The sequence below is a fragment of the Haliotis rubra genome, unplaced genomic scaffold (genome assembly GCF_003918875.1).
Source record: "Haliotis rubra isolate DU_JTF1 unplaced genomic scaffold, ASM391887v1 Scf65, whole genome shotgun sequence".
Classification (NCBI taxonomy): Eukaryota; Metazoa; Mollusca; class Gastropoda; order Lepetellida; family Haliotidae; genus Haliotis; species Haliotis rubra.
In genome coordinates, this window is record NW_025767357.1 from 1,097,069 (window position 1) to 1,111,252 (window position 14,184).

A 14,184-nucleotide genomic window follows, 5' to 3' on the forward strand; every position below is an offset into this window, starting at 1 on the left:
CACAAGGGTATAAATAGCACACTATGATTTTATCTATAGACTGTTACCTAGTCTACTACTGAGACGCAGCTTGAGCGGGAACCAGTTCAAAGTGAAAGCGCGATATCGGTTTTGTTCGGACGAATGTTTTGTGAAAAACGGAGAAGCTGTCACATTCACTCTCTTTTCACATATCGTTTAGATTTCGACTTTGAAAACAGATTTACCCATACAACCATTTGTAACAAATTAATGCCTAAAACATAGTTGTGAAATTACGAGTGAGGATGGTTTGGCTTGGCTGTAAATATTATATGGTATATCACAACGATCTCGGCTGCATGTAGAATTATTCCAAGACGTTTACCATATTTGGTGGAACCCACGTGGACAGGTACCGTGCTGGCAAGCCCTGAAACAAAAGGGAGCGGTGGGGTAGTCTAGTGGTTAAAGCGTTCGCTCGTCACACCGAAGACCGGGTTCGAATCCCCACATGGAAACAATGTGTGAAGCCCATTTCTGGTGTCCCCCGCTGTGATATTGCTGGAATATTGCTAAAATTAGCGTTATACCGTATTCACACATTCACTCACTCACTATAAAACAAAGGTTATCATATCCCTAAGGGGCGTAGCTCAAGGCGTATTACGTCGCCTGGAACAACTGGTTCATCGGGGAAGGGGGGGGGCTGACAAAGGGAGCCTCTGAAACAAACGGCAAGCCAGCTTCAACCAGAGTCTGAGACCATATAATAGATATATTATATGGTCTCTGATTCAACCCAAATTATACTTACACAAATCAGGGCTTAACTGAAGAAGAGGTTAGCTGTAGCTATTGGGTTATCTATTCGTCAATACAATGATTCTGGTTAGATACAAATATTGACTGATCTACGGCGCCTCGTTCTTTTACACGCAAGCCCGGGAATTACTGCAATGTCGTCATTCGGGTAAAACAGAAACAGGTGAAACGTGTCACTCGAACGCAACACACGAGTAAACAAATATTTGAACAGCCCTGACCTACACCAGCTAGCAGTGTACGTTATATGTGTGTCAAACAGGCATGCTGACTGTTCAGTTTCGGTTTCGATGTCAGGTATTAGTCAAACATTGTTAATTTAGTAAATATATTGTTGGTTCTTAAATATGCGCAATATTCAGTTAACGCGAACAGGTGTGGACCGATGTTTTCAGGTGGGACCCAGCAGTAGACTAGCATCTAGTCTCTGTAATAAACATAATTTACAGAAAAAACGGTTCCTTAATTATATTCACAAAATATAATAAAAAAGAGCCCAAAGACTTCATTTTCAGAAACTGCAGTAATCTACACTTATAGAACATTATAGAAACTGTGGTAATCTAGACTTGCCACAGGTTCTAGACTTGCTTGGGCTGCATTGGGTATGTGTGTTTCAGGGTTTGTATGACAATCTGACACTACAGCTGTGACAATATGATACTCTGGTAAATTACTTCAGTTACAGCCATTTACAGGGAAAAGGTGTCATTATCATTCATTTGGGAATTATGATTAAACTGACAACCACGTCCTAGGGGAAATGTTGCAAGTGTAGGTTTGTTGCAAACTGACAAGTTTGATTCAAGTTTGAAACAGCCATTGCTGGAAATGTTGCTTCATTTTCAAATGTTTGTTGGGGCGGTGGAGTAGCGCAGTGGTAAAAGCGTTGGCGCGTTACGCCGAGGGTTCGATTCCCCACGTTGATATAATGTGTGAAGCATTCTGGTGTCCACCGCCGTAATATTGATTACATGTTGCTTTTTGTGGCGTAATGCTAATTCTGCCACAAAAAGGTTGGCCTTTTTGAGTGAGTAATGTTTTACGCCGTTTTTAGCAATATTCCAGTAATATCACGGCGGGGGACACCAGAAATGGGCTTCACACGTTGTGCTCGTGTGGGGAATCGAACCCGGATCGTGACGAGCGAACGCTACCCCACCGCCCTGGCAATTTTGAGCTCGAAATAACCGTAAACAGTGTCAGTGGCAATTTCTACTAGGCAATCACGTGGTTGACACCATCGGAAACAAACCAACCCAGGGAGCACCATGTTAAACAATAGTTGGATTCCAGGTAATAGTGAGTGAGTTTTGTTTTTTACCGCACTCAGCAACAGTCCACCTATATGGCGGCGGTCTGTAAATAATTGAGTCTGGACCAGACAATCCAGTGATCAACAGCATAAGTATCGGTCTACACAATTGGGATACAATGACATGTGTCAACCAAATCAGCTAGCCTGACCACCCGATCCCGTTAGTCGCCTCTTACGGGTTAATGAAGACCATTTCTAACCCGGATCTTCACGGGTACCAAGGTAAGAAGAAATTCCAAGCAGTCTATGCTTGTCGTGAGAGACAAAGTGGATCGGTTGGTCAGAGACTTAGTCGATTGGCGGTCATCGGATCCAGATTCCACTGTGTAAGCCTTTACGGTTAAACAATAGTGTTTTGTGATCAGGGGGCGGTGGGGTAGCCTAGTGGTTAAAGCGTTGGCTCGTCACGCCGAAGACCCGAGTTCGAATCCCCTCATGGGTACAATGAGTGAAGCCAATTTCTGGTGTCCCCCGCCGTGATATTACTGGAACAGTCAGTTTTGTGATCACTTGATAGTAAACAATCACTGCGTGTTCAAGACCCCCAACAAACGCGCCAACATCCTAATTTTGCGTCGCGAACGTATATACCATGCCGTCATATGATTCCGTGGTACTTACGTTTCCGTGGTATTTTCTTATGACATAATTTCTCACGAGCCACTCACCAAATTGCGCCGTCTATCGATTGTTTACGTTCATCAGTCGATCGTCACGGCTCTGAGCAAAAAATGCTCAGACTTTCATCAATTTGCGTACGTACAGTCACCAACTATTAAAAACTGTTGCAACTTTATGTCTAGAACGTAATGCACTGTTTGTGCGATCTTTACAAACATTTTCTATAGACTTATTCAGCTTCAAAGTTTTCCAAACATCGCTCTTCTGCTAGCTGATGTAATCAATAAAAACAATCACGCGATCTAAGGAGGGAATCCCATGTCTATTTTTTAAACTATGGAAGCCCGATAGGGTCATCTCTTAAGTCGTTTTTGCACTTTTCATTTCACGTATCCCGTTGATCAACTCTACATATTTTATGAACTGGATATTTATGCTGAAGAAATGTGACTATTGTGTTAATTCTACAAAATCGTTGACTGCATTACAATTTATCAACTTCGTTATTTATGACAACGTGTGGGATTGTGACATGTGCCGTGCGCCCGTAACTTGATCTGTAGGGAATACCACGGAAACATATGACGTCACCAGAGTTTGTGCACAATGGCCGCCTGTCGTCCGATACGGACAATGAACTTCAGAGTGACAAACGTGTTTCATTGACATTAAATGATACAAAGGTATGTCGTCTAACACTATGTTATGTCTATATTACTTGACAATATCAGCGTATTCATAGTCGTAAATTTCTTAATACCACGGAAACCCATGACGCGAGGGTATACTATTCACACTTTGCTAAGGATGAAATCATGGATTCAACAGAAAACTATGATGTGGGGTCAAATTTGGTTTAAATATCTAAGCTTATTGTAAGCATGGATCCTAGGTTTCAGTTTGTCATTTCATCTTGTGGAACCTATACCTGCTATTCGACAGGTGTTGTGTATTTGTCAATGACTCGTTCCATGACTTGCAAAATAGTTGATTGGTGCCATGAAAACCATTTTTATCGTTACTCCTGTATCAAGTGCATACGGTTAGCTTAAAGTGGCTGTTTTCCTAAAGATGTGTTACCATATCATAATTTGTCCATTTTTAAATCGATACAATTTCAAATTATAAATCTACGTTTAAGTAAAGTTGCGAATTTTTGTGACCCTTAGCAAAGTTTGAGTAGTATACATGACGCCAACATTGTACATCACGATCTTAAAGTTGAGGAGAATGTTTTTGAAAACTGCATCATTTAATTTTAGAATACAATTATTGTCATTGAGGTTTATTTGACTGACTGACTGACTGACTGAGTTTGGTTTTACGCCGCTTTTAGCAATATTCCAGCAATATCACGGCGGGGGACACCAGAAATGGGCTTCACTCATTGTACCCATGTGGGGATTCGAACCCGGGTCTTCGGCGTGACGAGCCAACGCTTTAACCACTAGACTATCCCACCGCCCCTGATGTTTATTTGAAACAGAGTTACTTTTCCGTTAGTTTATAGCCTGAGTTGACTAAATGTGACAATTTATATTACTCGTTCCTTCAAACAATCATCCGACCCGTGAAGAACCGGGGTAGAGTAGGTCTTCAGCAACCCATGCTTACCACAAAAAGGCGACTATGCTTGTCGTAAGAGGCAACAAATGGGATCGGGTGGTCAGGCTCGCTGACTTGGTTGACACATGTCATCGGTTCCCAATTGCCCATATCGATGCTCATGCTGTTGATCACTGGATTGTCTGGTCCAGACTTGATTATTTAGAGACCGCCGCCATATAGCTGGAATATTCCTGAGTGAGGCGTAAAACTAAACTCACTCACTCAAACAATCATCCAAAAGATCTAAAAACGGAATCCCTTACTGATATCAATACTCAATATGAATGCGTTCAACACGAACATAATGCTTACAATTATACTAATAATTGTACAGGGACTACTAACAAGGTCACAGCTTGCACACAAAATTCTGATAATCCATAATTCGGCCCAGCTTCGTGTATCTTAAAGCAAGGACATATTTTTGTATTTTTTGTACATCAGTGGATTTATTTCTTCCTGTCTGTCGACATGAGTATTGGCTGCAGCAAACGACTTAATACAGGTTTTGTCTGTCTGTGAACTATGAGTTTGATATGGATATTTGATATCGTTTTGGATTGGTTTGGCTGTTGTTTAACCCCGCACACAGCAATATTCCACCTACATGGCGGCGGTCTGTAAATAATCAAGTCTGGACCAGACAATCCAGTGATCGACAACATGAACATCGATCTACGTAATTGGCCAACGAAGTCACAGAGTCTGACCTCCCGATCCCGTTAGTCGCCTGTTACGACAAACATGGATTGCTGAAGACCAATTCTAACCCGGATCTTCACGGGTCTTTTGATACCGTGATCGGGACGCTGGCTGACTGGCTGAGTATGGTTTTACGCCGTTTTTAGCAATATTCCAGCAATATCACGGCGGGGGACACCAGAAACTGGCTTCATGATCGGGACGCACGTAGAAACAGAAGATAAGCAAAAGTCATTTAAACAATATTTATTCAAGAAAAAAGTAGCTGAAATAAAATATTTGAATACACGTCTAAGTAAACAAATGTACAGACCGTGTATATATACGACTGAAAAGAAGATAAAATATGCCTTATATCATGTATTTACAGATTAAGAGTACAAATTAAAAATCGTGTTTTATTAACTTCTGTTGAGTACTATCTGTCAGTGGTATGTTATAAGGCTGGACAATAGCATACAGCCGTACCCTCGGCGCAAGTTCCGGGTTCGAATCCAGACGTGTAAAGATATACTTTGAAGACACTCACAGTAGTTAAATAGTACATAAATAAATATCAGGGCAACATCTCAAGGACTAAAGACACGATTTGCATATTGTAAAATGCTTTCTAACTTCCCCAGGTGAAAACTGACACCGCCTGGAAATGGTATGTAAACTTATTTGGAAACAATATATACAAGCTGGACGGACGTAGTCCTTTCTTATATGACCACATTTGCGGTTTTCAGTGGGATGGTGTCAAAGAGGAAAAATAAATGCATCATTAATCAACATTGACTTGCAGCAGTAAATCAAAGGTATCCATGGGTGGTCACGATTAACCTTCGCCTCAACATATGCATAATGAAAAAGCCAATTGGATTTTTGGTTTGGTTTCATTGTTTAAAGCCGTACTCAGCAATATTCCACCTATATGGCGGCAGTCTGTAAATAATCGAGTCTGGACCAGATAATCCAGTGATCAACAGCATGAGCATCGATCTACGCAACTGGGATACGATGACACGAGTGACCCTGACCACCCGATCCCGTTACGACAGGCATGGGATGCTGAAGATCAATTGGATTTAACGCCGCATTGAATATTGCTCCATATCACTACGTTTCAAATCGATCCCAAAGTGATATGAGTATATAATGTCCAACACTGTCCTGAAACCCCCGACTACGGGTGTTGGGCTGACAAAACTTAAAACATAAGCGGTGAACTGGGATTCGTAGACCTTTGCTCTAGACAATGTGACGCAGTTCTACATAACAAGTTCCGGTGACTTACCTAATGTAAGATTATTATCATATCAATATCAATTCATGTGCAAGTTTATGAACACAAAATTAGCAGTCAGAGTATGTACTCAGTCGTCGACATGTACAAAAATAATTTTTTTGTACATTTCATTCAAATCCCGTGACATTACATTAGGTCATCGTGTGGTCCCATTCGGGTTCCCAACCGGGGCCATTTGATTGGCCATCATCAAAATCGTACTCGTCCACAGCAGCCAATAGGCGAGCAGAGGGAGTACTTCCTTCTAGAGGGATTCCTTCTGGCGGCATGACGTCAACACAATACATAGGATCGCCATTGTGCTTTGGCTGGTTGCTCTTAAACACTTCTGTTTCCTGAGAAGCCCAGTGATTGGTCAATTTAATTTCATTATAGGCACCTGCACGTTTCTGTTTGTCTTTATCAGCTGCCCAATGAGCAGGCATCATGCAGATAAAGACGACCCAGCGCCACCTATCGTCATGAGGACGCCCGAGAACTGGTGGGACATTATCGTGGACGGTTCTCGAGTCCCAAAGCACGACCCCGCCTTTTGGGACTGAAACTTTGACTTCTTCGCAACCCCGTTTCTCATACCACGCAGTTTGAGGTTTCGTAAGCCTGTAGAACTCGCTCTTCAAGCTCCTTTTCCTGGCGTTGTCGAAATGGCTGAAAAATTCCTCGAAGTATCGGTGTGAATGTGACAATACTCTGAAGCAATGGTCCATTTCTGTCGCTTCTTCGAGATACAGAGCCCCCTGGTAGCCATGGAGACCTTTCCTCGACGGCTTCTGGTCGAGGTGAAACCATTTCTTGCCCTCATCAAAGACTCCATCAGCCTCCTCAGGCGGCCTCGATATAGCAACGCCATCAAAACTAGACAGGAGTTTCTCCGTATCCCAGACCGAGGCGTACACTGGTTTGACCTTCAACCTCGCAGACCACGAGGCCCCAAAGTGTCCAATCCGGTACTGGTGTATAATTGACCTTCGACTCTTTGGGAAGTCGCCATTTTGAAATGTTCCAAGCCATGATTTGTATTGTCCAATCAGCTCATCGCATTCTTTGGCAGTTATGACGTCAGGAATGACACAATATCCTTTTGTTGCCAGTTCCTTTTTCGTTGCTTCGCTGCAATCAAACAGATGTATTTCAAATATTACGCAAATGCTAAATGGAAATACTTCCCATACAGGCATCGGGTAACTGAAACTCTGAAACAGATCGGTCCCGTTCCCGTAAAAAACGTCCGGAATGTATTAAAATGTATTAAAAATTAAAATGGGCCCAGAATGAGCATACGTTATAAAATACTTCCTTTCCAGTCGCTATACTTAGAAATGTTGTAATTAACACCTGTCTAAAGATTCATTTAAAAACTGCTAAACACTTTCAGGAAATCAAAATAATTATTTGGAACTGGATATAAATTAGCACCTGCCGATCTGATTTTAAAGAAATATATAAAGAACAAAAAATATAAAGTCCGGTCTATCATAGCATGGGGCGTGGGGAAGACCAGTGGGTAAAGCGTTCGCTCGTCCCGGGTTCGATTCCCAACATGGGTACAATGTGTGAATCCCATTTCAGGTGTCCCTCTCCGTGATACGTGATATTGCTGGAATATTGCTAAAAGCGGCGTAAACCCCAACTCACTCACGCACGCACTCACTCACTCACTCACTCACTCACTCACGCACTCACTCACTATCATAGCATCCTCGCAATAAATCTCTCTTACAGACCCTACACAATATGAATAAAGAGACCTTGACTCACATCCACTGACCTTTTCTCAGCTCAAGCATCATATAAATGCATTCCTACATATAATATATATATATATATATACATGGCTATACGACCGTTTGGCGACATCCTGCTCGCTGCCCGTATAAATGCATTCTGTGAAACAAACCTATTTTACAGTTACTCTTTTATTAGGACTCAACAACGATTAACCATTCACACCAGCTACGGCCGAACACATTGACGTGCACGACATGTACTTTCCCGTACAGTGAGTGACCTTTGTTTTACGCCACTTACTACTATTCCTGCGATACTGCGACAATGAGCACTAGAAATTGGTTTCACACATTTTACATTTTACCCATGTAGGGAATTAAACCCGGGACTTAGCCAGGCTACCCTGCTGTTGTAAAACAGGGTGCATTTACGTGCTTGTTATGTCTCCTAATCAACAGTAATCGTGCTATTGTCAATACGGAATCAACGTCTAGACTTTTAATCAATAAAACTTGACAAATTTATCCAACACCCGGGGTGGTGGGGCAGCCTAGTGGTTAAAGCGTTCGCTCGTCACGCCGAAAACCCGGGTTCGATTCTCCACATGGGTACAATGTGTGAAGCCCATTTCTGGTGTCATTGCTGACATTGCTGGAATATTGCTAAAAGCGGCGTTAAACGTAACTCAATCAATATCCAACACCCGATTACCATAAACAACTTTCAGCAATATGTCAACACATTTTCAGAGTAACACAACACTGTACAACGACAAGTCGAACATTAGTTCAAATATTCTACCTGTCAATTGAAAGCGCTGACTCCGCCATTGTCGTTGTTGCCAGCGTCGGAATTATGATATTGGCAACCTGCTGCTCTCGCTCAGACTGAGCTGATTCAATTGCCAGTGTAGTATATATACACTCTGAATTAAGCCTCGTCTTCAGAACGTTGACAAAGCGAAAAGCTTTATGCTCTGTTTAACGTCATGGGCTATTTTTAGAACAAATCGCTGACCGGCGCCAAAAGACTGATCGATCTCTGATTGATATTGCACCATTGTTTGTTTCGTTAATACAAGAAAATATTTCGTCAACTTTTCGCTCAATTCCAACCCACCCTCCTCTTTCCGTTTGTGGTCCAAACGGGAGTGAATTTCCATGGTAACTGTGTTCGGGTGTCGTCACTTGTGAGCATTAAACATTGTAATCAACGTTGTAATCACGTTGTACAACCGGTTACATGATTACAACGCTTGACATAACGTTAGGCCCCATCCTACATCCATGTAAAGCCCACGTTGTCCGTCGATAACAACGATGTCCTTTTGGCTGTCACTTGTTCGTGTTTCCTGGATTGGTCTGTTAGTAGTCAAAGGGAGACAACCTCGCATGAACGACAAACACTGAAATCCAATTCATTGATTGAATGCAATGGTGGTGTTGACAAAATTCAAATTATAAGTTCGTTGAAATGGTGTCGTCAATATCAGTTGGATCACATGTACAGTTTCCTAGATGTCTGTTTTCATCGTCTATACATATATTTTGTTTTGTCTTTTCTTTTGCTTTATTTATGTTTGCTTTCTTGTGTATGTGTGCGTGTGCGTGTGCGTGGGAGTGCGCGCGTCTGTGTGGGCGTGTCTTAAACGATGCGCAGCCCAACAGTTAGAAATAATTTGGTTTGAGGCAATACCTTGGAGAATAGGTTGAAACATCTGGCGAACATTGACTAAGACAAATATAAATCAACTTCAACTCAAAATGGAATCAATCACGAAATGTATGGCACCTTCACAGTGTCACGTAATGTTTGAACAAGGCACAAGGGCATATTGTCCTTGTTCTAGGGTAATAATATTGGGGAGGCTACACTCACGCACGCACACGCACATGCAAACGCACACTATGTTGCGGATCCCAACTTGGACAATATCCATACGGGGTTTCCAAACAGGACAATCCCTCGCTCGACAATTCTCCACTCGACAATACCCAACATTCCACATACAAGATCCGGGTTAGACTTGGTCTTCAGTAACCCATGCTTGTCGTAAGAGGCGACTAACGGGATCGGGTGGTCAGGCTCGCTGATTTGGTTGACACCTGTCATCATATTACAATCGGGTGAATGTGCATGTCACTTCATTCTGTGGTCTAGACTGGATTATCAACAGACGCCTTCATAGAACTGAGAGAGGCGTCAGAAATGGGCTTCACACATTGTACCCATGTAGGGAATCGAATCGGGGTCTTCGACGTGATGAGCGAACGCTTCAACCACTAGGCTAAACTGTTGCCCCCAAACCCTAGAGGATCTGTATACGAAATAGCATGCAACTGCGGAGACAAATACATAGGAGAGACATCACGTCCCATAGAGACCAGAATAAAAGAACATATGACCTCTGTTGAAATATCTGACATGAAATCTGCCCTTTCAGAACACCTCATCAAAAATCCCGACCACCATATTTCTTGACATCAAACCAAGATTCTGTTGACCAACATCAACCACTGGACAAATAGGAAACGTCAAGAAAGAATGGAAACCCAAAGAATGAAGCCAGCCATTAACTGAGACCAAGGCATCTACTTTCCCTGTGTGAACTCCATTGTGCTATAATCATTGACTTTGTCTTTAATTGGTGTCATTGTACATTAATCCTATCTATTTATACATTCTCCCACCTTGCCTTGTGTTAACATGCTCTATCTATATATATTCATGCCAATAATGTTTGTCATCCACCTCCCCGTCCCAACCCCACACACACCTCACACCCCCACCCCACACCCTCTCCAATTAAAAAAAAATTGAAGGGGGTGACAACCATTATTGGCATGAGTATATATTAACTCTGTGCACTGACCCAGCGTAACAAGGGAAAATATCAAACTTCAAATTCTAAACTAAAACATCTACTCAAAAAACACTAAAAAACTACCATAAACCCAGAAATATTGACAGATCGATAACCAAATTGCAAACAGGTCACACAAAATTAAATTCCGATCCACATGAAATTAAAAAAACAACAACAAACAGACAAATGCACACACTGCAACAAACAGAAACGTCCCAACATGCCGTATTACACTGCAATCACTACCAACAAACAAAATGGTGCTCCAGAGTTCACTGGACACAAACACACATCTAAAATCTACAAACACTCCTTAGCACATTAAATAACACCCAGAACCTTCATAGCCTTAGGTATATTTCTTATCAAAACTGGCATTTTAGGTCGATTATAATCCCACATAACCAACTAGTGCTAACATAGAAGAATAATACAAAACGAAACATAAAAGCAAACAAAACAAATGCCAACCAAACCACCCTCCATCCCATTCGTGACCAACTCGTGTTATTCCGGGACAAGCGTCTTCTTGGAGGTTACGGAAAGGGGCGAATGGTGACGAATGCCTCCATCCAACTGTAGGGCAATATTTGCACCCGTCATGGTTCGATTTGGCCGATGCGTGGAAAGAGTTGTCTCCCTTCGACCGATTCACTGATCAAAGCACTGCCACATTTGCGTGAAATTTGTCAGTGTCATTTACGACAGATTACACATTGTATCTGTAATTACCAAAGATATCATTATTTCGTTCCTTTGATTGAACGTATAATGATTTAAGAAGAAATTGGCCTTATTTTAGATGGAGGTTAGTCTGAGGTCATCTAGAAATATACAAAGGTTGCGCTATGTGAGATAGTGAATATTAACTCTTATTTAACCAGTCGTCAAAATAGCTGCCTCGTTTTGATTATAAAGTTATATGAAAACCTTGACTACATAGTTATAAATATTTTTAAAATCGATGCTGAAAACACGTCTGTCGAGCGCAGTTTTCTGAAAGGCGTGAGTTTTGGGTTGTTGTTTTTCTTCTTTTAGCTGGTCTTTATTGTATTTTTATTGATTTTTTTAATTTTTTATTCATATTTGTATTAAAAACGATTGTCAAGATAAATTAATGAAAATTTATTTTATTCTTGGGATACTTGCAGGGCAGAAAGAAATTAATTATCAATACAAGTTTGACACTCTTCTTCACATTATTGCGGATGCTATTTTGTTATCAGCCAGGGTCTAGATTTTCGAAGCTCTCTTAGCGCTAAGATAGTCGTAAGTGCCATACATTAACATAAACTTACGACTATCTTAGCTCTAAGAGCGCTTCGAAAATCTAGGCCCAGGATAATAACTGAAGCGCGGGATTTTAAAGTGATTTGTCATTTTTCCTAATCTATTTTTTTCCTTCTTTTTTTAGCTGAAAAGATGCATGCTTGAAAAACGAATGTATTGTCGCACAGTGTGTTCGAAGCGCCTGTAAAATATACACGATGTCATCACATTTTGTTGCAATTGTCCAAAGATCTTTGGCAGTCGTTCCCGATTTTTGTTTTTGACACCGCTTTGAGCAGCTGTTAATCATAAAGATGCACACTCTATTGGAATTACGTCACGTTTTGATTGTGTGTGTACGTGCGTGCGTGTGCGTGTGAGTCTGTTTCTATTTAAAGCGTGTACACATCCCATAGTTTGGTAGCACCCTGCTGAATTTCATTGATAATTGACAAAACCATCATTCAGTCATCCATGCGAACATGGTATCAGCTTATGGTATGGTGTTCTTTCCTTCCCCTTCCCAGTGTTGATGTCCCTTCCCAATGAGAGCAGCGTTGTTCAAAAGGGGGAAAGGGAGGGTAGACGATGATCCAAGATCAACTGCCACCACTTAGGAAAATGTTGATAATACATATTATTGATCACTGATGATCTACGACTGACTGACTGACTGACTGACTGAGTTTGGTTTTACGCCGCTTTTAGCAATATTCCAGCAACATCACGGCGGGCGACACCAGAAATGGGCTTCACACATTGTACCCACGTGGGGATTCGAACCCGGGTCTTCGGCGTGACGAGCCAACGCTTTAACCACTAGGCTACCCCACCACCCCGATGATCTACGAGCATTATCAATACAAGTTTGACACTCTCCTTCACATTATTGCGGATGCTATTTTGTTATCAGCCAGGAAAATAACTGAAGCGCGGGATTTTAAAGTGATTTGTCATTTTTCCTAAACTTTTACTAATCTTTCTACGATCATCAGGACCGGTCAGCAGGCATCTCTCATGAGAGAGGTGGGAACATTCTGAGCAGTGAACTGCGCATGGCAAGGTTTCAGGACGCTGGGTTCCAAGGCTCCTAGACACGTGAAGATCCGGGCTAAAATAGGTCTTCAACAACCCATGCTTATCGCAAGAACAGGCTAAGAGGATGGGTGGTGAGGCTCGCTGACTTGGTTGACACATGTCATCGTATCCCAATTGTGTAGCTCTATGCTCGTGGACCCGTGAAAGTCCGGGTTAGAATATTGATCTTCAGTAACCCATGCTTGTCGTAAGAGGCGACTAACGGGATCGGGTGGTCAGGCTCGTTGACTTGGTTGATACATGTCATCGCTTCCCAATTGCGCAGATCGATGCTCATGCTGTTGATCACTGGAATGTGTGGTCCGGACTCGATTATTTACAGACTGCCGCCATATAGCTGGAATATTGCTGAGTGTGGCGTAAAACTAAAGTCACTCACTGACGCGTGCTGCTGATAAATAGATTGTCTTGTCCAGATTCGAATATTTACAGCACGCCACCAAGTAGGTGGAATATTGCTGAGTGCGGGGTTAAACAATAAACCACTCACTCACTCACTGTGTTCCAGGACATGATTTTCACTCAACTACCAGATGCAGAAGAAGAAAACGAAGAGGAAGAGTGTTGATGTTGTAGGGTGCCGCGTAAAAACAACAAAGAAACAAACAAATGGCCCAGCTTTATCATCTCGCGAGAATTTTCGTCGTTTCGCGAAACAAATGCAGCTGATTTTGTTGAGCGATGTTTAACCATTAGTGAGTCTTGAGTTCACCACTTTCAACCATAGAAAGATCTGACGAAACAAAAGTCAGGGGAAACACCTGACGAATAACTTCCGGTAAAGAAAGGAAAGTCGGTTTCATCACAAGGCAAGGTATTGGCTGGGTCAAATTAATCCTACTCATAGTGATGGACTGCCTCCCGAGAGACCAGGGCCCACGCGCACCAAGCAATCATAGT

The 14,184-nt window shown here is 42.0% G+C and overlaps 1 protein-coding gene across 2 annotated transcripts; it reads right to left on the minus strand.

Moving 5' to 3' along the window:
• Positions 1-6,010: 6,010 nt before the first annotated feature.
• On the minus strand, positions 6,011-8,973 carry LOC124257100. Of its 2 annotated transcripts, XM_046691090.1 has the most exons (3): positions 8,853-8,942; positions 8,155-8,207; positions 6,011-7,433 (listed from the first exon to the last, which is right to left on the minus strand). In XM_046691090.1, the coding sequence occupies exons 2-3, from the start codon at positions 8,178-8,180 to the stop codon at positions 6,455-6,457; spliced, it is 1,005 nt and encodes a 334-aa protein (XP_046547046.1). In that variant the 5' UTR covers positions 8,181-8,207; positions 8,853-8,942; the 3' UTR covers positions 6,011-6,454. The 2 variants fall into 2 exon arrangements, with proteins under 2 accessions (XP_046547046.1, XP_046547045.1); XM_046691089.1 differs by lacking the exon at positions 8,155-8,207 and having other exon boundaries at positions 8,853-8,973.
• Positions 8,974-14,184: the final 5,211 nt, after the last annotated feature.